Source organism: Neltuma alba, unplaced genomic scaffold (assembly GCF_004799145.2).
Source record: "Neltuma alba isolate B1F8T4 unplaced genomic scaffold, ASM479914v2 tig00011485_pilon, whole genome shotgun sequence".
In the NCBI taxonomy this organism is placed as follows: domain Eukaryota; kingdom Viridiplantae; phylum Streptophyta; class Magnoliopsida; order Fabales; family Fabaceae; genus Neltuma; species Neltuma alba.
Window position 1 is genome coordinate 30,953 of NW_021636154.1, and position 27,633 is coordinate 58,585.

General features: G+C 36.0%; 5 protein-coding genes across 7 annotated transcripts; 2 read left to right on the forward strand and 3 right to left on the reverse strand.

Annotated features, from left to right (window-relative positions):
- Window positions 1-98: 98 nt before the first annotated feature.
- Window positions 99-3,281, reverse strand: LOC114714073 (pentatricopeptide repeat-containing protein At5g65560). Its single transcript, XM_028898763.1, has one exon. The coding sequence runs from the start codon at window positions 3,092-3,094 to the stop codon at window positions 371-373; it is 2,724 nt and encodes a 907-aa protein (XP_028754596.1). The 5' UTR covers window positions 3,095-3,281; the 3' UTR covers window positions 99-370.
- Window positions 3,282-12,051: 8,770 nt separating this feature from the next.
- Window positions 12,052-12,762, forward strand: LOC114714049 (probable 1-deoxy-D-xylulose-5-phosphate synthase 2, chloroplastic). Its single transcript, XM_028898743.1, has 3 exons — window positions 12,052-12,144; window positions 12,297-12,458; window positions 12,550-12,762. The coding sequence occupies exons 1-3, from the start codon at window positions 12,052-12,054 to the stop codon at window positions 12,760-12,762; spliced, it is 468 nt and encodes a 155-aa protein (XP_028754576.1).
- Window positions 12,763-12,840: 78 nt separating this feature from the next.
- Window positions 12,841-16,102, forward strand: LOC114714079 (probable 1-deoxy-D-xylulose-5-phosphate synthase 2, chloroplastic). Its single transcript, XM_028898770.1, has 7 exons — window positions 12,841-12,991; window positions 13,096-13,367; window positions 13,464-13,737; window positions 13,817-14,124; window positions 14,247-14,528; window positions 14,609-14,893; window positions 15,009-16,102. Exons 1-7 carry the CDS (start codon window positions 12,880-12,882, stop codon window positions 15,153-15,155), a joined length of 1,680 nt encoding a protein of 559 aa, XP_028754603.1. The 5' UTR covers window positions 12,841-12,879; the 3' UTR covers window positions 15,156-16,102.
- A 240-nt stretch (window positions 16,103-16,342) lies between these two features.
- Window positions 16,343-19,488, reverse strand: LOC114714074 (pentatricopeptide repeat-containing protein At5g65570). 2 transcript variants are annotated; one of them, XM_028898765.1, is made up of 3 exons: window positions 19,342-19,488; window positions 19,005-19,137; window positions 16,343-18,806 (listed from the first exon to the last, which is right to left on the reverse strand). In XM_028898765.1, the coding sequence occupies exon 3, from the start codon at window positions 18,769-18,771 to the stop codon at window positions 16,594-16,596; it is 2,178 nt and encodes a 725-aa protein (XP_028754598.1). In that variant the 5' UTR covers window positions 18,772-18,806; window positions 19,005-19,137; window positions 19,342-19,488; the 3' UTR covers window positions 16,343-16,593. The 2 variants fall into 2 exon arrangements, with proteins under 2 accessions (XP_028754598.1, XP_028754597.1); XM_028898764.1 differs by having other exon boundaries at window positions 19,005-19,488.
- Window positions 19,489-20,841: 1,353 nt separating this feature from the next.
- Window positions 20,842-26,302, reverse strand: LOC114714075 (KH domain-containing protein HEN4). Of its 2 annotated transcripts, none has more exons than XM_028898767.1 (7): window positions 25,403-26,302; window positions 24,487-24,921; window positions 24,052-24,327; window positions 23,337-23,453; window positions 23,137-23,210; window positions 22,471-22,582; window positions 20,842-21,281 (listed from the first exon to the last, which is right to left on the reverse strand). In XM_028898767.1, the coding sequence occupies exons 1-7, from the start codon at window positions 26,060-26,062 to the stop codon at window positions 21,132-21,134; spliced, it is 1,824 nt and encodes a 607-aa protein (XP_028754600.1). In that variant the 5' UTR covers window positions 26,063-26,302; the 3' UTR covers window positions 20,842-21,131. The 2 variants fall into 2 exon arrangements, with proteins under 2 accessions (XP_028754600.1, XP_028754599.1); XM_028898766.1 differs by having other exon boundaries at window positions 22,471-22,585.
- Between the last annotated feature and the right edge of the window lie 1,331 nt (window positions 26,303-27,633).

Here is a 27,633-nt window from a genome sequence, read left to right on the forward strand (position 1 = left end):
TACACATACGTCAGTTCTAGCACAGAGCAAGGAAAAGGTGGAACAGCACATAAGAGAATGAGTGAATGAAATTTGAGAATTCAAATAGTCACTTGCCTCTTGATCCTTTGCAGATTCATCAAGCTGAGTGGCTGCTGCAGTAACAGTTGACTGCGAACAAGCACATAATATTGTCACTGCGTTTCAAGAATATTAGCTGCTCACTTGCTGATACAAAGTACAGCAATTTTCCATCTATACAAAATAATATGCATTACAAAAATTCAGGTGTTGCGTTCATCCGTATAACTTTAGCCAAATCACCAAGAAAGATCATAGGAAAGCCTCCTTTCCTTTATTCCATTATGGTGCAAAAATGAACAAATAATCACTACATCAAATCCTGTATAATCCCTGAGTTAGTTAACATAGAGTATGTCTCAGGATGTAACCGGCAACCATTCTTCATCATGAGGCTTAGCAGCTTTGGGCATTGATCAATATAACCCTTCTTAAGCAACCCATCAATTAGAACTTTCCAAACGACTTCATCATAGTTATACTGAAGGTGGATCAAACTACAAAACACTGCCTCGGCCTTGTCCTTGTTTCCTTGTTCAAATAGCCAACAGATAAGAAGCTTATAAGACTCCAGATGTGCTAAATGGCCACACTCAATCATAGAATCTAACAAGTTCACTGCTTCCCCATACATTTCCATCCTGCAACAACCACTTAGAAGAGTATTGTGAATAATTTCAGTTGGAGAAATCCCACTTTCTCTCATATGATTCCATAACCTGAGGGCCACAGCCAAAGACTCCACTTTGCAAAGTCCTTGAATAAGCTTGCTGTAAGTGTTGTAATTAGGCACACAGCCACACCAAATCATTTTCTCAAAAAGCACAGATGTGATTTCAAAATCAATTGCTTTCCATAAATCATCAATCTCAACTAAGAAAGCATTAAAGCTTGAAGCAAATGCCACAGTCCTGCTACCTTCCTTGTTATCCTTCTCATTTATTAGAAGCTTCAAAAGATAAAAATATGTTTGACGAGAAGGCTCACAACCAGCGTCAAACATGCACTTGAGAACACCAAATGCACTATCCAGTAGTCCCATGCATCCATATGCACCAATTAATAAATTGTAAATAAAATGGTCAGGCACTATGCTCTCTTTTTTCATCTTAACCACCATATCTTCAGCCTCTTTCATTCTTCTCTGGCAGCAATATGCCTTAATAAATGCTGTATACGTGAACAGATTGGGCTGACATCCTGATGAAATCATTTGGTTAAAAATTCTATCAGCATTGTCAAAGTCACCTTCCTTCAACACTTCTTCAATCAGCATTGTATAGGTATAAACAGTGGGCTGCAGATCAAACTTTACCATGTTAGATGCCAGACACGATGCTTCTTCCAAAGTTTTGTATTTGCGCAAACCATCTATCAGCACATTGTAAGTGATTGAATTTGGCTGACATTGCTCAGCAAGCATCCTTTCAAACAACAGATGAGCATCATCAATGTTTCCAACCTTGCAGTAACCATCAATCAAAGCAGTATAAATTACTTGATTTGCTTTGTCATCTTCATTGAGGGACTCAAAGATTTGATAAGCCTCTTCAACTCTGCCTATTTTGCACAGACTATCGATAAGAGAACCAAATGTCCACTGATCAGGCTTGAAGCCATCTTTTATCATCAATTTATACAACCGAGAAGCACTATCTACAACACCTGCCTTACATAGCCCATGAATCAATGAGTTATATGTAATAGCATCTGGGGACAACTTCCTCTCAAACATCTTGTTAAGCAGTGCCATTCCTCTATCCATACTTTTGTTCCTACTAAACCCACAAATCAGCTCATTATATGTACGTGCATCTGGACTACAGTTATTTGATACCATCCGACTCAAGATACCCATTGCATCCTCCATCATTCCCTGTTTGCAATACCCATCAATCAAAGCATTAAATGTGACAATACTGGGGGTTAAACCTTTTTCCAGCATCTTGTTCAAGAAATTCATGGCCTCTTCAAGCTTACCTTTTTTACAGAAATTATTGATTAACACAGTGTAAGTATAAACATTAGGTTTGCAACCTCTTTCTGCCATATCTTCAAAAAGCTTTAAAGCTTCCATTTCTTTACCTAATCCACACAAAGCATCGATGACAACTGTGTATGTTTGAACTGCAGGAGTACAGCCGTCCTCCTTCATCTGTGAGAAAAGCTTGAGGGCCTCATCAATTTGATCGGCTTCACAAAAGCCGTGAATAAGATTACTGTACGTAACTTCATTCCGTTTACATTCCATTTGAGGCATAAGCTGAAAAATTCTATAAGCTTCACCTGCTGCTTTGTTTCTACAATGGCCCAATATCAAGGAAGTGTAGGTGAATGTATCCGGACAGAAACCAGCACACAGCAACTTAGTTAGATACAGTTTCGCCGCCATGATATTTCCCAACTTGCAATATGCATTTAGCATTGTATTTAACGTAATTGCATTCGGATAAATTTTATCTTCAAACATCTCTTTATACAAAATTTTCATTTCATCAATCATAACAAACTGTGATAAGCATATTAGAAGCCTATTATAAGAAGTAAGCGAAAGCTTATATGACAGTTCTCCGCCGTCATTCGTATTCATTCTTCGTAACAAATCCAAAACTAGCCTTGCATCATCGATGGAATCACATGATTTAATCATCGAATTCCGAATATTCTCCGCAGCACGAAGTAACCCATGGCGGATCAGAGTTACAAGCAAAGACGAATAAGAATGAACATTGTGCTTGTACCCAGGTTTCTTCTCGATCCATCTGAAGAAGACCAGCGCGACATGTGGATTGAGGTTGAGGTTAATGACGGAAGAAACATGGGATGGGGTTATAAACGGGACTAACTTTTGAAGAGAGGAATCTTTTTCCCAATTCGGATGAGAAAGGAAGTTGAAGAGCTGGGAGGAAAGGTCAGGTGATTCGGGCTCCGCGGTAATCGGCTTGGGAAGAGAAGCAATGGAAGAAAAGGGTATGCGAAGACGACAATGAAAAAGGGACTTACCAAGACTGGTAAAGGACGTTCCTTTGCTCATCTGGTATCCATGAAATAATATGAGCTAAGCCTTCCAATGCATCGGTGAGGGTGAGGACCAAGCGTGCTGAAGGCTATGTAGTGGAGAAGTCTCAGAGAGGCCGTAGGCAGGTAAGGAGGAAGGCGGCCATGGTGGACCACTGAGATCGGCGCCTAGTCGCTTGCGATTGAAGTTGGGCCGTTCGGCCGATTGGGTGGATACTCGAGACCGGATGATCGAACCGACATTTAGTTTCGTGGTCCTGTCTCTTCCACGAGGGTGGAGGATTATTCCATTAATGTTTTGGGCCAATTTGGGCTATCGCCTGAAAAGACAGGTAAGAGGTTTTCGCGTGGGCTCTGTGGGATTAGTGTGAGCTTTTCTTTATTTAATTTTTTATTTCATAAAAATCTAAGAAACAATATCAATATATTGCATGTCATTAAAACTATTTGATATTATTTATTGGGAAAATAGTTTTAAAAAAAACCACCGAAATAAAAAAATTACACACAGGGACCGGTTTATAAAAATTATTGGCAAAGCCTATTATATTATTATCAAAACCCATACTAATGGTGTCATGGGTTCTTATTTGTAATTTTTCTATTTCGGTGAATTTTTTTTGGTTATTTTTCCTTATATATTTACTTTTTACTTACTATTATCAAAAAAAATTGTTTACTTATCATTGATGGATGCCACATGGACATAAGATCGATTCATATGTCCCTATAATTTATGAGTGTTTAGTGTAGTATTAATATAGTGAACAAAGAAAGATTAATATATCTTCAATCCCTAAAATTTGATTTCATTTTGGTTTTAATCCTCATTTTAAAGACAAAAAATCTTAAAGCAGACCAAAATGAAGTGAAGAAAACAAATTAGAGGCGTGAACGTAACCTAAGAAATGAGTGATGACTATATGTGTGATGCGGGTGTTGATTCACATGTTCAAGATTCAAGCATACATTGAAAATCATTGTGCATTTCCTGGGCACTACATCACAACTTCAAACTCCGCAAGAACTCGACGTTTGACAAAAAGACTGAAGAGAGTACTGTTGTGGTTGCAGACAAACCTTGAATCAAACCAAAGGATGATGCAAATTTTGGGTTCATTAACTATGATAAACAAATTAAAGAATGATGGTGTTGCATGAAATTAACGTGAAATTAAGATGGTAAGATTTTGAAATACTCCTCCCGTTCTTATTATAAGAGCTAATTGTTAAGTTAATTTTGATCTTAAATATAAGACATATTTTTCATATTTATCAATTTTTTTCTGAATTACCCTTATGAATACTCCCCCAACCATAATCAAATAAGTGAAGGAAGAAAGATATTAAGAAAGATGATTATGGTGTTTTATGAAAAACATGTCATATTTTTTATAATTAACTAACTTACCTAACTTTTTAAATATAATTAAATTAGTTAAATAGGTCTTATATTAAGGACTAGAGGAGTATGTTGAATGTATTTAATGATGTAATTATTTAAAAAAGCGGATTTCTTTGGACTGAATTGTGTGTGTGAACCAACTTTTTAGGATTGGTACAGTTATTTTATGAGTTTTTCCTTTTTTGGCTAATATTTGATTGACGGGTTTAATCAACCTTGCTTGAAGACAAGATCTCTAAGAATTTAGCCTCATATATACTATATTAATTCCTTAATATAAGAGAGTCAGATAACTAGTTTCATACTGCAGGAAGTTCCCTTTTTTTTATTAATGGGAGTTCTCGGTATCGGTTTATATGTTTTGAATGAACCAACATTAAAGTTTGAAATATCAGCTAATCAGTCATATCCTGTGGCACTGGGAATAATATTAAAAAAATAATTGGTTAAATTGACCCTTAATTATCTTCTTTAACCACATGCTGCATGAATGATTGGATTTATTCTTTGGTAAGAATTTCTTACAATCAATAGGGATATTTGGGGTTGGAGAGATGAGAGATAAAATGAATTAGTATCTTATATTTAGGATCAAATCTGACCTCAACTAATTTTTATATTAAAGACAGGGGATAGCACTATGTTTCTATACAATGCAAATCAATTAAGTCAAAAGCTTTTAGTCCACGTATATAATGTGAATTTCTTTTAATCATGCATGGATCACAAACTAATTTAGTTACTTGCATGAAGAAATCTTCAGTGAACTTTCAGGCCAAATGAGGAAATTTAAAACGTGCGTGTTTATTTGTTCAGAGTTTCTACTTCTAAGGTGCCTTAGCTTGAGAAATATCTAGGGAAGGTTTCTGCTATCTGGGTATCCCGAAGAAAATTAAAACCTAGCGCATGGCATGGCGAGACAAGAACAGATCACAAACCTCATGTTTTGACGAGCTAAAAGGAGTAAATAATTAATAAGATTCATTTATCTGAAACTTGCCATGAGTACTGAACTACTATTCCCAACACTGAAACGTGGTTTTGAGTGATGATGGTGAATCAACGCGTGCGTAGCGAAGAGTGGGTAATAGCAACAAATTGTAGGGTTTTGAATTCTGTGATTTTACGTGGTGGTCAGACTTGCATGATGATGTGAAGGGGAAGGAGCTAACGTCATACGTTGGACAAATGCATGCAAACAAAACTCACCCTTTTGGGGGCTTCCTTACCCACTCAAGTATGACAACTTGATATTTAGGAGCCTCTTGGGGATGTGGATATGAAGAAGATCAGCTAATGCTTAGAGTAATACTCCTCCGGTCCTTAATATAAGACCCATTTAACTAATTTGATTAGATTAAGGAAGTTAGGTAAGTTAATTAATTTTAAGAAATGTGACACGTTTTTCCTAAAATACCATAATCATCTTTTTTAATACCTCATTTTCTTATTCTACTTGATTATGGTTGAAAGAGTATCTATAGGGGTAATTTAGAGAAAATTGATAAATATGAGAAATGGGTCTTATTAGGATAAAAACCAACTCACCAATTGGGTCCTATATTAAGGACCGGAGGAGTAATATCTTTTAACCTCTTTCTGACAGTTTGTTGTTACCCACATTTTCAACTGTTATTTTCATCAATGTTTATGTTTGATCTAGCAGTAGCGGTGTAAGGCCTCTTTTAGATTCCTTTAGGTCCTAAGTCTGAGTCTTACAGCGAAAATTTTTGTGGGAAGGAAAAGTCATGAACCCCATCAATTGCTTAGATACCTGGTAATAGGATCTAAGAAAAGTATTTGATATCGGATGATACTATAAAAGTATGCTTGTTTTGTAATTTCTATGTTTCTTATTGTTCAACGTCGTATAATTTATTTTTTATTTAAAAAAAAGTAACCTTAACCATAAAACAAAATATAATCATATTACTTCTGGTTCTAATTATAAGATCTTGTTTATAGTTTATAAACAAGATCTTATAATTAGAACCGAAGATAGTATGTTTAAGTAATAAACATCGACACAACACAACATACATATTGCATCTCATCTTCCATCAAATGCTTCCTCTCACACCCTTCCATGCACTCTGTCTATATGCCTGCCTCTCTCGGATGGAATGGTACATGATCCCTAACCTGCTTAATTTGGGGCCTATCGTTATCATATTATCCGAATTGGGATTCTCATTTTAATTAATATGTATAATTAGTTTAAGTGTCTATGCATCTAATATATATATATATATATATATATATGAAATTCAGTAGAGCTAATTGTTTGAGGAACACCACACGGCATAGCTTCATAACTTGCATCAGCTTTCTGTAATTGAAACGAAACCTCAAGACAAAATAAGGCAGACAAGTTTGTTCTTTGATGGGATTAAACCTACATTTTTCTGTAATCGTTTGAGGAACATCACATGGCACAGTTTCATAACTTGCATTAGCTTTCTGTAATTGAAACGAAACCTCAAAACAAAATAAGGCAGACGAGTTTGTTTTAGATGAAATTAAACCTACATTTTTCCAATACATATTTTAAACCACCTACAATAAATATTCGTGTCGTCCTGATGTTTAATTATTTTTTTGGCCGTTAAAGTCAAGATACGCCATGAGAGAGACAGAGAGCTTTTTGAAGATGAAGATAAATAACAAGCATTGATCCTTATCTGATCTGCAATACAATTCTAAATAATGATATATTAATAAAAACACATAATTCCACTTTGTGTGCCAGAAGAAAGGGGAAAACATAAATGAACCTTGTAAATGGGTATCTTTTCAAGTCATTTTCACAACGCAAAGTGCCTTGTTTTCTTCGCCACCAGAATATATAATTAAGAAATTTCAACAAAAGTGATGCGTGCGAATTTGCGTTTATCGATAGATCCATGTATTCTGTTAAAAAGGCAATTCAGTTTTAAAAGCTCCTCATTGGAATTATACATAAATATTAGTATGTAAGTTCGGAAGAAAAGGACGTCACTGTGAATGCAGATAATAATTACAGGGTATATCCCATTTTGATAACAAAAAGATACCGTGACAACAACCGATGGATGAAGAATTTTGGATAGGACCGATGATTCAGACACCTTGGCTTAGTTTCAATTTTTCAGCTTTGAAAAATAATAATGTTTTTGGCTAATTTTAGGAAGAGGACGAGGAAGAAGAAATTAATAACTTTGCTCACACAGGCAGAATCTCAGCATGTGAACCGGCTTGTTGATGCTTCTCCCATGAGACAAACTTCGAAGGTTGCCGTCCATATATGGATGTGATTCTTTTATAATTATATTTTATATATGTTTATTTAAAATTTTTTTTATTTTTCTTGTTTCTGTCCTAGCTGTGAGGTATTAAGTCTTACTTAGCCTTAGCCATTTTATTTAATTATCTAAATTCAAATTTATCATTTTTATCTCACCGTTTTCTTTTTGGATCTTTAATGGAGATTTTTTTGGTGTAATTTAAAGCATCTTCAAATCACTTTGGATTTGAGATTAATTTTTGTCGAGCCAAGAGCATTAAGATTAAAACCCTTCCAATAAATGTGTTTTTTGATATTCGAACTTATATTCTCTTCCCTACTGAAATGAAATTGCTTACCATATCAACTAACACTTTATTGGTTAATAGAGATTTTGTTGCATTCTTTAGATTCCAAGCCAATAGTCTACCGGAACCCCAGCTTTTATAAAAAGTTAAAAAAATCTTTATTGGGAGGAAAAGTCATGAGCCCCATCAATTACTTAGATACCTAGTAATAGGATCCATGCGAACCCCAGTTCACCTTTTAAGCAAAAGTACTAAATTTTAATATAAAACATCGAGCCATTTAAGATTTGAAATGGCTGAGATGCGATATGAACGATGGGGGAAGAATATGCACGATGCACATAGCTATATGAATCCATCTTTTTGTCAATATTCCTCTTTCTTCAATCTCTTCCATATATAAGGTCCAAAAAAAAAAAACCCTTCCACATGCAATCCCCGCATTTATGAGTTTCATGTGCATGATGTCATTTCTGTGAAATAAAAGATCGGAGGATAACATGAAATATAAAATTCATAACAAAGTTATTAATATTACAATTTAAATTCCTCTTTTCTGCCATCACAACTTAAATTCCTTGTTTTAATATACGAAAAAACATGTTTAGTTATAAATTAAAAAAAAAAATCTTGCTCGCCCTTTTCATTTAAGGAGAATGACAAAAAAAAATTGAAAATTGCAAAGTTCTAAATCAAGATTTGTGACAACAATTGAATTGTAAATAACAATACATTTTTGTAAAAATACCTTATTTGAAATTTTGCAATTTTTGAGATTTTTTTTGGTCATTCTGCCTTTCATTTATTAAAATTAGTTTTGGATCTATATATTGCAGTAATTGCACGTAGTATGAGAAATGAGTCACGGCTTGTTAAAATTTAATATTCATAGAACTAAAACCTTTTCTATCTTTATGAATGGTGAAAATCTTTCTAAACTCAGATTCAATGCTCAAACGGCGGGGAAAAAGGATTCAATGCTCAAAGTCAAAACCGTATGCTGATTGTTTTAAGGGAAAATAGATTTGTCAATCCTTATAGTTTCATTGGATTTTGAATTAGGTCCCTCCAGTTTTATTTCTTTTTATTGAACCCTTATACTTTGTTCCGTTAAAGCCATAGATCCTTCCGTTAATAAATTATCAAAACACCGTTTGGTTTCTCTCCCCTGGTCAAAAGCAGGTGGCTCTCTATCATCAGCCATGACCAATTCGATGATGACGCCGAGAAGGAGAGCTCTTTCTTCAACTGGTTCTGCTTCTCTATCAATATTGGCGTGTCGCTTCTATGTGTTTTGGATGTTGATGCTAATCGATGAAGGTTATGTGCAATCCTGCACATTTGCACACGACTCTGACTTGACTATAAGAAAGCCCAGTAGCTCCCATTAGACTCTTCTATCTAATTGTAATTTATTATTTAATATCTTGTTTTGTTACTACCTTAGCACACTATTTTATGAAGGCCTTTTTCCTTAACGATGCCGAAGGAGTTTGGTAGTTTCTTTCAAACTTTTGTTCTGAGACCCTTGCATTATTCCATGAAAGAGCATTGATTTTTTAGTTTCAAATGCTCATGACCTTCGGCAATATTAATTTATGATTTTAGATTGATCAACGCCAAAAAAGTAATAATAGTTATTAAAGTTTTAGGGATGAGGCTGTTTGGAGTGGCTAGAGGCTAAGCATGATGACCACCTAGTTCGCAACACCCAGAGGCCCCGCCATTTGCCTCATTCCTCAGAGACCCTGCCTTCACGAGTTGGAACCTTCTAGCAAGAACCCACATGTACAAGCCCCACCTCCTCCTTTCTTAGCAGAAGGCTCACTGCTGCAGAAGTAGCATAGAAGCGGCATGCCGATATTGATGGAGAAGAACCAGCTAAAGAAGCAGCTCTTCTTCTCCTTCTTGGTGTCATCATCAAACTGGTCATGGCTGATAAGAGAGAGAGCCACCGGTTTTTAATGGGGGAGAGAGAGCGACTAACGGTGTTTTGAGAATTTATTAACGGAAGGACGTATGGCTTTAATCGAACAAAGTATAAGGATTCAATAAAAAGAAATAAAACTAGAGGGATCTAATTCAAAATCCAATGAAACTATAAGGACCGACAAATCTATTTTCCCTTGTTTTAATGCCTTCTTAATTAATATTCTGGACCATTCTAAAGTTGATAAACTGAATCCAACGAATGAATATAAATACATTAGAACAGGCTAGAGTGATGAACTCGTTAAACTCGTTTCCTTTTCTTTTTCTTTTTTTTGTTTACTTTCTACTTCTTTGCTTCCCTTTTGAAGTTCCTTTTTAAGAGAGATACGATCACGTGCTTCTTTCTACAATTTCCCTCTTTTTTATAAAATTTTCCCCAACATGGATTAAAGAGAGGATAAATAAAAACAAATAACCTTGAGTCTTCGTGATAAATCTTGAAGACAATATCCAATCAAAGATTATGATTTATTTAAAAAAACTGTTCGCCTAGAACACTCACAAAACACATATATAAAAAAGATTCGCTAAACTTAATGTAATTAAGGCGCACTTTTGAACATATGCATTATTTCAGAATTCTAATCTTATTTAAAATAGTTTCGTATTAGAATTAATCCTTGAATTTATTTTCTTATGCAATATCTTCATTAATAATATTTAAGATGTTGCCTCAATTTTTGGAGTCTTCAATAAAAATTTGGAGGAGCCCATTATTTAGGAACTTTATTAAGATTTTTTGGGTTAAAATATGGCGGCCGAGGAGTGTTGAAGACAAAGAAAACAAAATTAAGGCGAGAGAAATATTTTTTGAAAGAGATTTTTCCATATATATAACATTCAGATTAATTTGTTTCTTAAAAAAATAAAAAAACCAAGAACAACTGTCCAAAAGAAATGTGTACCAGATTCAGCGTACTGCCCGGCACCAGCCTTCTTTTCTAATTTATGAAAATTAAGGAGGTTCTTTATTTCTAAATCTTCCCCTCTTTTCGAGTTTATCTTTATTTAAATGTACCATTAGTTAATCATTCTATTAAGGAGTGGAAAGAAATTGTTGATTAGGGATATACTTGAAAAGAGCTTATAATACTACCTCCGGTCCTAATTATAAGAGCCAGTTGACTAATTTGAGGAGATTAAGGAAGTAAATTGAGTTAGTTATTTGTCCTAAATAAGTGTTGTCTTTCCTAAAATATCTTTGTTAATCAAGTGTATTAACTAGAACTATAATTATTAAAAGGATTATTTTGAAAAAAATTGATTAAATATGAGAGACAAAGTAGATTGGAATCTTATATTTAGAATCGAAATAAAAGTCAAACAGAATCTTATATTAAGGACCGGAGGTAGTACTTTTTATCCCAAAATTGCAAAAAAGACACTATAAAAAGATTAAAAGACAAGAAAATCACGTATTATAAAATGAGACGGAGAGAATAATATTTTTATGAGAACCACCGGTACAAAATACTCAAGAATATTTGTCAATAATGTATTTATTTTGTTTTATATTTAAATACATATTATAAAAATTTGCAAAAAATGAAGAAATGAGAAAGAATCCCATAAAACCCTATAAAATGTACAAGGATGGAAAGGAAAAAAAGGCATAGCTTGAGAAGAATGAAGCTTATTTTTTTAATTTTTTTACTTGAAAAAATTATACTATTAATAGCTTATAAATATTATGATACGACTGCTAGTAGTATTGAATTATATTATATATTGAATATTAATATATGACCATAAATGAATAGTAATTGACCATGGAGTATAATAAACAAAATCAAGACTTTTATGTAAAATGCATTAAATTGTGGGGAATGTGATTGCGTTTGCCCATGCATTGATTTTTCAGATCTCCTCAGCCTTGCTATTTAAATATTCAATTGACGTGGGTAGCGCTCTGTTCTGTGCTCCACATCATATAAACACCGGCAATTGTCTCGTCTCTTCCAACTTACATTCATCTTCCCCATTTCTCTCACACCTTGGAAAAGGGAATGACTTTTTCTGCAACTTCCCTTAAGCCTAACCGGTACTGTCTCTCTCCATGGTACAAAGCTCCAACTTCAAACCATGCTTGCAGAAAACAGGTAATCATATCACCATCTCCATCTTCCTTCTTTCTCGTTCTCTGTTTTACTTCTAATCATGGGTTTCACTTTTTGATTCCTGCCTTGATGTTTCATTGATGGATGGTGCGCAATGACGGTTGATGTTGATTGTATGTGATTCTGCACGACAGTTAGGAGTAAAAGCTTCAACTAGTGGTTCAGATGATGGAGAAAGGACGGTTATAAGGAAGACAAATGATGGGTGGAAGATCAATTATTCTGGCGAGAAGCCAGCAACGCCATTGCTGGATACAGTCAACTACCCTCTCCATATGAAGAATCTATCCACACAGGTGAACCATTTTTTATATTTAGAACTGTGAATCTCAGGCACAATGATGTTCAGTTTTTGCTGATCTGTCTTCTGTGTATGATGTGTGTCAGGATCTCGAACAACTTGCAGCAGAGCTAAGAGCAGATATTGTTTACACTATAGCAGATACTGGTGGGCACCTTAGCTCAAGCTTAGGAGTGGTCGAGTTAGCAGTGGCCCTGCATCATGTTTTCAAGACCCCAGAAGATAAGATCATATGGGATGTTGGTCACCAGGTCAGTCTTCTTTTTTCTTGTTTTCGAATAGAAATTGAACTTCAATGATGTAGAGAAATTTGCTCTCGTGGAAAGAAAAGAAGGATCCACTCTTCTCCTCTAGGGTCTAACAGAAAGAAATTGCAGGCATATCCACACAAGATTCTCACAGGTCGAAGGTCCAGGATGCACACCATCAGGAAAACTTGCGGGCTAGCGGGGTTCCCTAAAAGGGATGAAAGTGTTCATGATGCTTTTGGGGCAGGGCACAGTTCTACAAGCATATCAGCGGGCCTTGGTGAGATTCTCTAATAATAAAATCAAAGCATTTCATAGGACCAAAAGACTACAGATTGAGCCATTCTCAGTGCTCACTCTCTCTTTGGCTACAAAAATTTGCAGGCATGGCTGTTGGGAGGGATCTACTGGGAAAGAAGAATAGTGTCATCTCAGTGATCGGAGATGGAGCAATGACTGCTGGTCAAGCTTATGAGGCCATGAACAACGCAGGATTTCTTGAGGCTAACATGATAGTCATACTGAATGATAACAAGCAAGTCTCTTTACCAACTGCCACACTTGATGGCCCTGCAACCCCAGTTGGAGCACTAAGCGGTGCTTTAAGCAAAATTCAAGCAAGCACCCAATTCCGAAAACTCAGAGAAGCCGCAAAAGTATATCTTCTAAACTCTCCTCTGTAGACAATTTCACAATTTCGGCGCTTATGTCAATTTCAATGTCATGTGGCACCACACTCTTATTTGTTATAGAGCATCACAAAGCAAATAGGGGGGCAAACACATGAAGTTGCAGCGAAGGTAGATGAGTATGCAAGAGGAATGATCAGTGCGTCCGGATCTACACTTTTCGAGGAACTCGGTTTATATTACATTGGTCCTGTGGATGGTCACAACATTGGAGACCTAGTCAGCATTTTCCAGAAAGTGAAAGCGACGCCTGCCCCAGGTCCTGTTTTGATTCACGTTGTGACAGAGAAAGGGAAAGGATACCCCCCAGCAGAGGCAGCAGCTGATAAAATGCATGGTGAGATTGGAATTTGTTCGTCAGAGAGTTGTGAATTGTGATTGACAGTTATTAATGTTCCTATTTCTCATTCATTCAGGTGTTGTCAAGTTTGACCCAAAAACTGGCCAACAGTTTAAGCCGAAGTCTCCAACACTTTCATATACCCAATACTTTGCTGAATCCTTGATAAAGGAAGCTGAAATGGACAATAAGATAATAGCTATTCATGCAGCCATGGGTGGAGGAACGGGTCTAAATTATTTCCAAAAAAGGTTTCCCGAACGCTGCTTTGATGTGGGGATAGCTGAACAACACGCTATTACATTTGCAGCAGGGTTAGCCACAGAAGGTCTCAAGCCATTCTGCGCTATCTATTCATCATTCCTGCAACGTGGCTATGATCAGGTGAGACAATAACAGTAGAAATGAACACGCCAAACTAAAATGTATCTTTCTTATGTGCTGGTTCATTGCTTGTAAACTATCATCAAATAATCTCACAGCTGTGATTTATAATCGAAATGAAGGTGGTGCATGATGTAGATCTTCAGAAACTACCTGTCCGCTTTGCTATGGATAGAGCTGGTTTGGTTGGTGCAGATGGACCAACCCACTGCGGAGCATTTGATATCACATACATGGCCTGCTTGCCCAACATGGTGGTCATGGCTCCATCTGATGAAGCGGAACTGATGCACATGGTTGCAACAGCAGCGGCGATAGATGACAGACCAAGTTGCTTTAGATTCCCGAGGGGTAATGGAACTGGAGTCATTTTGCCCCCCAGTAACAAAGGAACCCCACTTGAGGTTAGCATAAATAAACAGCAAACATTTTCCTTACAGAATGTTGGATACGCAATCAAATTCAAACATGTACGGCTATGCAGATAGGAAAAGGCAGAATGCTGATAGAAGGTAGCAGGGTTGCTATATTAGGATACGGTTCTATAGTTCAACAATGCCTGCAAGCTGCAAAAGTCCTCCAAAGAGAAGGCGTTTCTGTGACTGTTGCCGATGCTAGGTTCTGCAAACCGTTGGATACTACTCTCATCAAGCAACTAGCCAAGGAACATGAAATCCTCATCACGGTCGAAGAAGGATCTATTGGAGGTTTTGGATCTCACGTGTCACAATTCCTAAGCTTAGTTGGTATCTTGGATGGACCTTTAAAGGTAAATCCTCCAATACATGAATGGTCTACCTCTTCAATAGTTTCATTGCAAGGTTTCCATTCCTGCATCTCCCTCATTCATCCTGTTCTGGTTTTCATTTGTACTTTGCCTGCAGTGGAGGTCACTGATGCTTCCCGATAGATACATCGATCACGGATCACCCCAAGATCAGATTGAAGAAGCAGGACTGTCATCAAAGCATATTGCTGCAACAGTCTTGTCTCTTCTGGACAGGCCAAAAGAAGCTCTTCTGTTCAAGTAAAATCACATGGAACGAAATTCACATCATCAGACTAAAACATAAATCCTTATAAGACTTGAAGTTAGCTCTGCAAGTGGAACCTGCAAAAAACTGCCCTTGTAAGCCACTTCATGAGTACTTCTGATCTGAATTAACACCCCCAGTGAGCCCACATCTTAATGCCCCTATAAGTTGTAACTAAAGGAACTAGTACCTTACTTTTTGTACATTAATTGAATGACAATAATCACAAATTAAGAGACCAATATGCAGTACACAGGTCACCAAAATTATGATTTTAAGTCAAGCAACAGTAGGCTAATCTCTAATAAGAAGCAAAAATACAAAAATCTTTGGTTGTGATCTGAAATCTGGGACATGTCAATCGTTATCTTGATGTCAAGTTATAGTCAGTGTAGTGATTTTATCACCAACATTGACACAAATATCAAAGGATATTGGTCTATGAATTATGATTAACCAAACTTGCTGTTGATTCAATCATTTTAAAAAAATACAACACCCACAGAAGCACGAGAAATTACAGCTCAATTCTCTAAGCATTTCTCTAAGCCAAGGCTGCAGGGACATGCTTAACAAATACAAGCCTATATCCTTTAGAGAGAGTCCATTCACATCTTCAATGATTGCATAGCTTAACCCAACTACTTCCACCAAAAGTTGGCATAACATTTACGGAATTAAGGTAAGTATGTAAGAAGAATTTTATTTTGGCTTATATGAAACGTGCTTATAAGTGTTTATGAACATGATTCCAAACAGGCCATAAATATAATAAGAGGTTGTCTTGTTAATCCATAAGAAAGTTAAAAATAAAAAACCCAAGTGACACGCAAATCAAATTCCAATTCCAATATCTCTTAACAGATTTCACATTGATTATGAAAGAAAGCATATGCATCTACATACTACCTCCGGTCCTAATTATAAGACCCAATTGATTAATTTGGGGAGATCAAAGAGCTTAGTTGAGTTAATTATTTGTAATGAATAGGTGTTGTTTTTCCTAAAATATCCTTGCTAGTCAAGTTTGTTATCTATAACTACTATTATTAGAAGGATTATCATGGAAAAAAATTGGATAAATATGAAAGACAAAGCAGATTGGGGTCTTATATTTAGGACCAAAATAAAAGTCAAACAGGGTCTTATAATAAGGACCGGAGGTAGTACTCCCCCCCTCCCCCACTTTACAGGCTAGCATACACTAAGCATAAAAAAATTGGCCACCAAGAAGGGATGCTTATAACAAATATTCATCTCTTAAAACTTTGCACGAATTTTCGCTTGTGAACATGTGAAGGAATCAGATAAAGTTCATTACATGCTCATCTAATAAAACTAGATGGAATTTGCAATCCATTAAATACCGGACTCAACTTCAATAACACGAATAAAGTGGGAATCTAAAGGGAAACAGAGATATAACAAATAGGATTCACCAATAATCTCCACAGGAACAAATCCCCCCTTTAAAATGATGGAATCTCTTAGCATCTCTGGCAATAATCTCTCTCCCACTTAGTAAAGAAACAAATTTAATCCAATTGTGACAGTCGCCACAAACTCTAAGATTCTTAAATATCCTGATGCTACTAGTCCTACCATTAGTCTTCCACAAAGTAAAAGCTATGGCCAGTTTTTCACTATGATAATATAAAGAAGTTATCTTTTTCTCTTCTTCTATATCCTGCATCACAAATTTTGTATCAGGATTGTAACCCAGCGTTTTAACCTTCTCGATCAATTCAAGCAACGTTTCACAAATTTCATGAGCTCTTGGGTGAGACAAATCTCCAGCCATAAAAGTATGAACTTCTCTATCAACGTCGACCCAACTCATTGCAGGATTTTTCTTCACTTTTAAATCCCTTATTGTGCTTTTCATCTGAATAACCTGGTTCCATTTTCCTGCTGAAGCATAAAGATTTGACAAGAGAATATGAGTGCCCTCGTCCCCAGGAGCAAGCTCAAGTACTTTCCTCGTAACTCTCTCTGCCATATCCACCTCTCCGTGATTCCTACATGCGCTTAATAGTGTCCTCCATAGGACCACATCTGGATTTCTCACTTCCTCTATTAACATTGCAGCCTCTTCAAATCTCCTGCATCGTCCTAGCAAATCAATCATAACAGCGTAGTGATCTCTGGTTAACTCAATTTTGTGATTTTTCTCAATGGACGCAAATATTTGGCAACCTTCTTCGACTAATCCTGCATTGTTGCATGCCAAGAGGATACTTAAAAACGTTACACCATTTGGCTCAAGTCCCAAATATTTCATCCTTTCGTATAGCTGAAGTGCCTCACGTCCAAAACCATTTTGAGCACAAGCGTAGATCATTGAATTAATAGCCACTATATCTTTCTCAGTTAATACATCAAAAACAGATCTTGCTATGTCCGTACTTCCACATTTTCCATACATCTTGATCAGTGCAGCACCGACATACTTATCATCATAGAATCCCTTCTTCGTGGTTAGGGCATGAATCTGTTTCCCGATCTCAAGCATTGCAAGGTTTGAGCAAGCCCCAAGAACGCTAGACAATGTGAATGAATTTGGATTTATTGAACAACGAATCATTTCTCTGAATATCAATAAAGCGACCTCTTCTCTACTATTTTGCACAAGACCCACTATCAGAGAAGTCCAAGTCACCTGGTTAGCACTAGCCACCTGATTGAAAACCTTCACGGCATCATCAACCATGCTACACCTTGAATACATAGTAAGAAGTGATGTTTGTGAAGCAACCGCAGATTCAAGACCAGACTTAATGACAAGGCTGTGAATCAACTTACCTTTAATTAAACTCCTCAGACTACCACAACTTATCAAGATGCTTGCAAGAGTATACTCATTAGCCTTAATTCCCAGTTTGACCATGTCCTCAAAAGCTTCTAAAGCCTCCCTATGGTGGTCATGCTGCACATAACCAACAATTAATGCCGTAAACAAGACAACATCCTTCTCCAAAACACGACGACACACCAAATGGGCATCCCTCATGTTATCAAACTTTGCATACATATCAACAAGAGCACTAGCAACAAATCCATTAAAAATTTCAAAACCCAATACCACTGACAACCCGTGAGCCTTCTGGCCTTCGCGCAGAAGACCTAAATCTGGAAATACCTTAAAAATATTTGAAAAAGTGTAATCATCAGGCAAAACTCCATCGACAAGCATTTTCATAAATAACTCAAGGGCTTCTTTACTCCAACCATAGCTGACATGAGAAGATATCATTAAATTCCAAATTACTATATGTCGTCTAGGCAATTCATCGAATAGCCTGCGTGCTTCAGCAAGCCCCTTGCACTTGATGTAGCCATCAATGAGCTTATTGCCTAAAGAGAGGTATGAAACACCAGATTTGATAATGTGGGTCTGAACTCCTCTGATACCCTTTAAGAATTTTGTGTCGATGTATTGTTCAATCAGAGAAGAATAGAACTGCGTGGCCTCGTTGATGCTGGAAGCACTAGTGTTCAAGAAGGCGTTAAAACAGTGATGAGCAATATGAAACGTTGAAGGATAAACGAAGTTAATAAATAGTTTCGGTCTTCCTCCTGTCCCACCTGCTTGAACGATCCAATTCAAACTCATTCGTACAGAAAATAGCGTTGTTTCTTTCCCATCAACTGCTCAAGAAAAATGAATTTTTTAAGTGCAGAAAAAAGTTCACTCTTTTGAATAAAAACTAAATAACAAATGAGAATATCAGAGCATCATGGAGTATCAAGCATATATGTAGGGGCTCCCTAGTCCATATTGACAATTTGAAAGCCCCCAGGTCCACAACGGAGTATGCGTATCAGTATGTGTAGATCTGTATATACCTTCACGCTCATTGACTTGAGAAGGGAATTGCCATATTTTTAGCGACTTTCTCCACTTTCAATTCTCCGAAATGCTTTTCCTTATGATGAATCTATAGTCTTATGCAGGGCTTCCAATTTATGCTGTCACTTTCTGCGGTCAAGAGCAGACGGAATGTCAAAAATCACTTGAAGCTCGTATACATAGTACACGCATGCGTTATGGTCTGATTCTCCAAATTATTGGAATATTAATTAATCTTATATTGGGCCCAGAGCCCATATTAACAGAACAGCGGTATCCAGTCTGAATTGGGTACAATATTTCAAAGCAGGAAAATAACGTTTTGAGACTCACCAAACGGAAGAAAAGCTTCGGACGAAGGGCGAAGACGCACAAGTTTCTAGGGGCAGAACCACGGTCAAGAAGATGGCCGGTGCCCTTTTACAGTCCTCCAGTAAATATGGTCATAGGGGTGCCGATGAAAGATAGGCAGGCGGGTTAGATGGTGAAGCAATCGTAGCTTCTTGGAAGAACTACCAAAAGTACGAATGACAATGGCATAAAACTTAAAATTTTTTAGTAATTATTATTATTTTATTTGTTGAAAGACAGAAACCTTTGTGTTTATTTATTTTTTTTCTAAATGCAAACTTTTGCATTCTTAATTTATGACCTCCGGTTTTTAATATAAAAACTCATTTGACTTTTATTTTAGTCTTAAATATAAAATCTCAATTCACTTTATCTCTCATATTTATCCATTTTTTTCTAAAATTATCCTTATGATAATGCTAATTCTAACCAATACACTTAATTAATAAGAGTATTTTAGGAAAGACAACATATATTTATTATAAATAACTAACTTAACTAATTTTTTTAATTTGTTCTAATTAGTTAACTAATTTTTATATTAAGGATAGGAGTTAGTATATATATTGTCTTTTAAATTTATATCAAGTTTTATTTAATTTTTTAAATTTATAAAAATATATTTTCAGTTTCCCACTTTTATTATTGTTGACCTCACTAATAAAAATAGTTTGCAATAACAAACTTAGTTTGCGTGTACTTAAATGCTAACAAAATACTATATTAATTTTTAATTTAATAAAGTGTTAAAATTTAAGAATGTTTATAAATTTAAAAGATTAAATTGAAATTTGATATAAATTTACGGTTTAGAAAACATATTCTAATTGTTTCTTTTCAAAAGTGAGAATTCCATATTAATTCCCAGAACCATTCTTATTTTAATACCAACAAAAATTACGGTCTTATGCTTCAATAAATCTGATTCAACAGTTTTATGCCATTTGAGAAAAATACGTAGTGTCTAGAAAATTGATTTCATGAGCAGAAAGTATTTTAGAATATACAAATAATCAATGAAATTTAAATGAACTGAAAAATGAATAAGTATGTGAAAAACATATATTAATACGTGAAGCTAAAGCAATGCAATCCTCACAAGTTTCTTTTTTTTCTTTTCTTTTTTTGCCAACAACTCACAAAGTTTCATATTTTGTGAATAATTCGACTTATTTTAAATTTTATATAAATATAACATGCAGGCAATTTAAATGAGCTGAATATTGATATGACTGAGCATATTCTGTAAAGTTAACATTCTTCTTTTTGCACTCATTCAAATTTCTTTCGATGAATGAATTAATAAAAAAAATTACACCGACATCTAAGGTATCACATCTCATCATCTTATCCATTCATCTGACTGTGGAGATAACTTAAGGCTTCTAGAAATTCAACGTAAATAAAGTTGAGAATACTAACTGATCTATGAAGGAATTAAACCAAATCTTAGAGGCGAGAGCACAAAAGAATTCGAGCATGTAATGAACAAGAAACCTCATAAAATAGCTATTAATTTAATCCTCATCTTTCTTTTATAACTTAAAAAGAGAAGGGGGGATAAGTTAGACCAAAACTATTTTAGCAGGGAAACACTTCACAACAAAGCACTATCTAAATGAGAAGTAGTACTGAATGATTCGGTACTCACAAGGTAGTGGTGTAATATATTTAAAAACACGCACTGCTTGTGTCACCTACGAAGTTGAAACCCCAGAACTGGTGATCATCTAGCAGCCTTTTCTTCCATGAGCTGCTTTGAGAGACAGAGACTAACTTGCCGGTGTTCTTTCTCCGGCTTGGATGAAGGCCTGAAGCAAGCTCTGTGCTGCAAAGGTTTGATCAGGTGTCCCAGATATGACAACCTTTCCTCCAGTTTCACCAACACAAGGATCAAAGACAGTAACATTCGCACCAGAAATCTGGTCCCCCTCATAGAGAAGAGAAAAAATGGAGCAACTGGTTAACCATATGAGGGTCATTTTAAGGATGCAGTTGAATTAATACATGCATAAGTTCAAGGTCCACATCTGGATATACGCATGCATTTTCAACGTTCCAGCGTAAATATTTGATAATATCATATGGTTCTCTTTGGTTGAGAGAGATGTTCATGCCGAAGCAAAGCAGAGAGGACCGCCAGCTTGCACTGGTCCATAATGCAGCTGAAGTCCTAGCATATTGTGGTTTTAATTTTTCAAAGCTTTTTCTAATGGAAGTATGGACTATGAACGTAACAATATCAAAGGAATTTTTGTGTGTGTGTGTGTCTTTGTTTTTGGTTTTTTTTTTGTTTTTTTTTTGGGGGGGGGGGTACTCCCTGTGCTCCTAAATACAAAGTTTTATAAACTAATTCGTAGAATCCCAAGAAAAATAGAAGCAAGTAGGCAGGCTGGTTGTTTGTAATTAACATGTAGAAAATCTGTTATACTTTTCCAAGCCCTGCCGTTTGATGATTTAAAAAAAAAAAAACTTAATACAGAGAAATAAAAATGCCCAAATAAATATGAATATTATGGGAAAGAAAATTTAATGAGAGACGATAGAGTATGACCTTGTACTTCGGACCAAACAAAAACTCTAAAGTGGATAGGACCGGAGGGAGTATTTATTTTATTTATGTTGGCGGTTACATATAAATAAGCATGAGAACAACTTTCTAAATTTAAATTAGAAGAAATAAGTGATAAGACAGAATATGTGATTATATAAATCCTTATTAAATAACCAATGATGAGATGATAATTAATGTAAATAACTAAGTAAATACTTATGAAACATTCTAACAGTAGCACGAGACCAAGCTTCTCATGAGTAGCACTAGTTAAGTCTTAACTCCCTTTTTCACTTGAATGACAGATTCCTTTTCTTTGTTATCCAATTGAAATTAATAGATAACATATTTTCTTTAATTATCAAATTGACCGAATTACAACAGTCAGTATGAGTGTTCGGCTTCACCTTGAAAACCTCCAAAACCATGATTTTGGCGGAAGCAATTTTTGGTGGTTTTCAATGTAAAACCAAACATGCATTTGTATACAAGACAGGAAAACTGAAGTACTAATTAACATGAAATAGCAATAAATATCTTTGGGACCAATCAAGTACCTGTCTGATTCGATCTACATTACCACCATCTTCACCATAAACAGAGCCAAAAACATGTTCAGAAACTGCAATTTCCACCGTAGTATTTGTTACAGTAGCAAGTTTGTTCCCTCTGCTAAAACAAATTCATCATGAAAAAGTTCAAAGAGTAAAATGTCAGAAGCTTATAGGTTCGTGGGGAAAAAAAAACTTGTTTATTTCACTACAGGTAACAGATTTCAATGACTCCAAACACATCAAGAAAATCAGGATAAGTTCGGCTTGGCATCAAAGAGCTTGGAATATAGTTGCAAAGCACTGATTTAGTCTTTAATTTCGGCTGTTGGCAAAATAATAATAATAATAATAATAATTTGGGCTATTTTCAAAATTACTTTTGTTCACTCTAAAATATGAGCCTTCTAATTTATCATATAGTCCCCATCAATCCATTTCTATGAACATTGTTGACGACAAACTTCAGACTCATCCCCGTTTGCATCCTTCATGATATCAACTCAAATAACATAGTTACATAAAAAGCAAGCTCTCTGTAGCAGAACATTCGAGCAAAAAGCAAAGTGACTGCATAGTGGAGGTGAGCACAATGTTCATTGCCCAGCTTTTCTGAGATGAAATAAAAAGGACAGGACGAACGCCTGTGCACTCTGTTTGCATTATACTGACCTCCCAACTTCCAAATTGTCATATAAACGCATGAGGGTTTTTTCATTCTCTGAGATTGACCCAGCTCCTTCATTCTGCAATAAATAATAACTACTGCTAAACATTCTGGTCTTGTAGCCTTGAAGGGACAATGCAAAGGGGTGATGAAATTATGGAAATCAGTTAAGATTTGAGTAACTACAAAAGAAGGGAGAGAATACCTGTGGCAGCAGTCTCCCTGATGAAAGAGCTAATTTCCCATTGGCAAAGAGATCATCCCTAAGAATACCAGTTACTTTATAGAGAGCATTTATTACACATCTGTACTCACCAGCGATCTGCAAAAATTCAGCATAAACTTCACTAGGAGACAGCAATAAAAGACTGTTGAGGTCATAATAAGAAATTCAGTATTTCCAGGCTGCTTGAATGCCCTATTTGTTAAACAATTTAGCAAAATAATATGTTTGATACCAAATAAAGTCAAACCTTGTCACCCAGGAAAAAAGTCAAACCTACCCTGAAAGGAAAGAAGTTGATCTATTCCAGACAAAAAGCTAATAAAACAGGATTGGAAGACACCAAAAGTCAGGTGTATAAACATGTTCAGAAGTACCCTTGAAACACACCTTATAGACATTTGGTCTTAATTATACGTAAATTTTATCTTCTTTGCGTATGTTCATGAGAGGCAATATATCTGTCCATTTCTTTCCCTATCAAATAGTTCAATCTATACTTCGTCAATGCAAAGTTATTGATTCGCCATAAAATCAGACCCAATAGTTTCCATTTTCCATCTCACGGAAAATGCCTTCTTCCCGATTTCCATTATCCCTCTCTAGGTAAACAAGCGCTGGACCCGAACTTGTGGTTAATAGCTATACAATTATTTACAAGCATGGTAACTTGAATTGGATAAATAAGTAACTGTACCTGTACAACCATATCATCATCTGAAACACCGCATGAAACCTCCTCTCCACGCAGTATTTGTATATCTGCACCAGTTAATTCTCTCAATTCTGAAATCACCTGACCTTCATTGCCATTCAAGCAAGTAACCATGCTGGGTGCAATTAAAAGCCTCATAGCTACAGGTGATTCCATGGTACCAACTGAGACAATACCCTTTCCAATGTGATCTTCAATCATTCTAGCGAAGACAAGAATAACTGCCTCTTGTGCAGGAGAGTTACTAGATCCAAGGCTCTAGATTTTTTTTTTTTAAAGAAAAAAAACCACGTCAGTAATTGAGTACAGAGATCACAGCAGTAAAAGTTTGTGTCTAGATCCGTCAATGCATGCATAATAGATCCTCTGGATATACTATGAGCATAAAATCATTAGTGCCTTTCTTGCATGACTAACCTCTATCGCAGAAATGGTGACAATGCGATCAGCAAACTTGCTTAAAGGAGGTGCAAAGATAATGGAAGCACCTGTTTTGCTTTCAAGTGCTCTTACTATGGCCCCTTTCTTGCCGATTATACTTCCGGCTATTCTATTAGAGCAGAGTAATCGGAACACAACTTTAAGTTCTCCACCTTCTGGAGCAGGGCTAGACTCTCCGTTAGCGTTTGCTGTTTGATCCGATGTGTCATATTGCGATCTCCCTTGCATAGGGAGTAACCATGAATTAAGGTGAGGAAAAAGTTCAGTCTCTGGAACATGGGATGCCTTCTCAGGAGGGCTTATGGTCGGCGTGCTGGATGCTGTTAGAACTTTGTCTAGGGGCGGACAATCTTGAAGACAGTGTGACACAGCGATTAGTGCCTTCTTTACAGCCAAAGTTCTACCAGTTATCTGCCAGTTGAGCAACATCCCAAACGAGGAAAAATATATCTTTTTTCAGTGAAGCATCGGCACTATTTATAAAGTTTCTAAAGGGGACACATGAAATTCAATCTACACAAATCCTCAAAGTTCTAAAAAATCAATAATTAGGCCCTTTCTTTTCTTTTTTTTCTTTCAAAATATTCACTCTTCAACAAGCTCGAATCAAATTTAGCTTAAAAATGGTGCATGTGTTAACCTCAAACTTTCTCTCATCTGTCACCATTAGCGTTCATAAAAAATCTAGGAAAGACGGAATGTTGAGGTATGAAGTACAAAATGGAGATAACCATAAAGTACCTAAGCATAAGCGCACACACATGAACAAAAATATACGAATTTAATGTTTTTTTCTCCATTTTAATATATACTATGAGAAGTTCCGCTTATTCGTTTCCGATTCAAAATTCTCCGTAAATAATAACCCGAAAAAAAGAAGAAAAAAACTCACTTGAATCATTTCCTCGTTTATAGCAGCACATTGTGGAGGACGCAAAATCCTTATTTTAGCGCCGCTATTATTTCTCATCGTCGTTATGTGTTTTCCCCCTTTCCCCACAACCGCGCCAATCTGAGATGTGTGCGCCAGCAGCTTACACCATACCTCCTCATTCACTGCCTTGCTAACACCACCAGAACCTTTCTCGGCCTCCAATTCCCAAACCCTCTCAAAAACCCTAAGAATAGCTTCTTGAGCATTCGAAACCTCAAGTTCTGTTTCACAGCCATCATCCTCACGAGTATTACCGACCAATTTTATAATTTTACATGGCGCCGCCGAGCCTATCACGAGAATGACCCGATCATCCGTAGAGGGAACCGAGTCTATGCAATGAATTTTGCAGGAAGTCTCTCGCCGGAGCTGGGACACGATGGCGCCAGAGTTTCCGATCAAACCGCCGACGACGGAGGCGTAACAAACAAGGCGAAAAGCTGTCTGCCCTGCTTGTACTTTGAATACGGGTCGTTTCGTATGGTTATTGCGCTTGGTTTTTGGTGAGTTGAAATGGGTTTGATGGTCGTGATCACCACCGGATTTGGGCTTTTGCATGGTGGAAACGGCGTCGATGGAAATCGGCGAACGCGGCGGAGGGAAGCTCGCAAATTTCATCTGTATGAGAGACCAAGCGGAACAAAACTTCGAGTCGAAGAAAAGGGGAATGGAGACAAGCGCGCACCTTTCATCTCAGCGGGTATTTATTAGAGCAGAAATGGAATTTGGGTAGGGAATATCAGAGGCGTGAGTATCGCAGTGATGTACAATTGATCGCAAACAGCGTAAACCACAACGTTACTGTGAGTAGCGCTCAGACGGAGTGAGTGAGAGAGAGAGAGTGGACGACGGAAAGAAGTCGGAGTTAAAAATTAGTGGCTTGCTTATTGTTGAAGATGCTTCCGGCTTCTAAAGCGCGCGAGTGGAAGAGTGGGAGTGGCTGATGCGACGGTACGACCAAAAACCCGCCAATTATTAATTAATCTTTCATATTAATTACTAGTATTTTATTTTGACCAGTAATTACTACTATTTTCTTAAAGCATCATTAGGTAGTATAGCGACTCGTGATTAATTCTCCCTCTGAATTGACTTAAAAGAAATATTTTTGTAAAATATGTGAAAAGAATTTTGTTAGGGAAAATATAAAAATACTACTTTCAGTTCTTGATATAAAATCCCATTTGACTTTTATTTTGATCTTATATAACCACTTTATCTCTTATATTTATGTATTTTTTTCCAAGGTAGTTTTTTAACAATGATAATTTTAGCCAATACACTTGATTAGTAAGGATATTTTGGGAAAGAACAACACATATTTATTACAAATAACTAATTTAACTTCTTTTCTTAATCTCCTCAAATTAATCAACTAGTTTTTATAATTAAGATCGGAGATAGTAGTTAAAATCCAAAAAGCGAGTATCCGTGTGATAACAAACAATGTGTGTTTTTTTCTCCACTTAAACATTGTCTTCAATCTTCATAGTTGACTAATAAATTGTTCTGTTCTCACGTGCTATGTATTAGTCATTCGATTATTTAATGTATTTAGTGGTATTAAACACCTTCACTGGAGTGTTACCAGATAACCCTCGCCTTCCCACGCTTTCTGGCTCGTGATCCGAACAAAAAATATAAAATGCTGCTAATATTTGCTCTCAGCACAGTGTGTCTCTTGGGATTAAGAAGTTGATGATTTTCAATTAGGGGGAGCGAGACTTTTAATTAGCGAGGCGTGGATTGATATTTGATGATTGGTCCTTCTCGTCTTTATGAGTTTTATATCAAACTCAACTATAATTAACGAAGTGGATGTTTGTTTATTATTTATAGTCAAGTCCAAAATTTAATCATTGTAGGGGCCAAATAAAAAAAATGCCATTTACTTTATTCCTTCAATATTTTATTGAGGTAATCTTTTTAATAATAAGGCCAAAGTATCACGCCTTATATACTCCTGTTCTAAGAACTATTTAGTAGATTAAAAATATAAATTAATTAATTAATTTAGTAAAAATGGACATGATCTCTCTAAATAAAATACTCCTACGTAACATTATTATATATCAGTTTATAGTTTAGATAAATTAGCTTAGAGGGAAATTATAATTTTCAAAGATAAAATAGATTAAAGTTTGTCAAGTTTATAAGGTAAGGAGAGAGAAAATTTTGGTCCCATTGAT

What these genes read in the sequence shown, in the direction of transcription:
- LOC114714073 (XM_028898763.1), bottom strand. Translation starts at nt 3,094, where the DNA reads ATGAGCAAAGGAACGTCCTTTACCAGTCTTGGTAAGTCCCTTTTTCAT.
- LOC114714049 (XM_028898743.1), top strand. Translation starts at nt 12,052, where the DNA reads ATGACTTTTTCTGCAACTTCCCTTAAGCCTAACCGGTACTGTCTCTCT. An exon ending in ACCATGCTTGCAGAAAACAG is followed by an intron (nt 12,145 to 12,296) that starts GTAATCATATCA and finishes TCTGCACGACAG; the next exon opens with TTAGGAGTAAAAGCTTCAAC. An exon ending in TGAAGAATCTATCCACACAG is followed by an intron (nt 12,459 to 12,549) that starts GTGAACCATTTT and finishes GATGTGTGTCAG; the next exon opens with GATCTCGAACAACTTGCAGC.
- LOC114714079 (XM_028898770.1), top strand. Translation starts at nt 12,880, where the DNA reads ATGCACACCATCAGGAAAACTTGCGGGCTAGCGGGGTTCCCTAAAAGG. An exon ending in AACTCAGAGAAGCCGCAAAA is followed by an intron (nt 13,368 to 13,463) that starts GTATATCTTCTA and finishes TATTTGTTATAG; the next exon opens with AGCATCACAAAGCAAATAGG. An exon ending in ACAAAGGAACCCCACTTGAG is followed by an intron (nt 14,529 to 14,608) that starts GTTAGCATAAAT and finishes ACGGCTATGCAG; the next exon opens with ATAGGAAAAGGCAGAATGCT.
- LOC114714074 (XM_028898765.1), bottom strand. Translation starts at nt 18,771, where the DNA reads ATGAGTTTGAATTGGATCGTTCAAGCAGGTGGGACAGGAGGAAGACCG.
- LOC114714075 (XM_028898766.1), bottom strand. Translation starts at nt 26,062, where the DNA reads ATGAAATTTGCGAGCTTCCCTCCGCCGCGTTCGCCGATTTCCATCGAC. An exon ending in TAAACGAGGAAATGATTCAA is followed by an intron (nt 24,922 to 25,402) that starts GTGAGTTTTTTT and finishes CTCAACTGGCAG; the next exon opens with ATAACTGGTAGAACTTTGGC. An exon ending in GACAATTTGGAAGTTGGGAG is followed by an intron (nt 22,586 to 23,136) that starts GTCAGTATAATG and finishes AATTTGTTTTAG; the next exon opens with CAGAGGGAACAAACTTGCTA.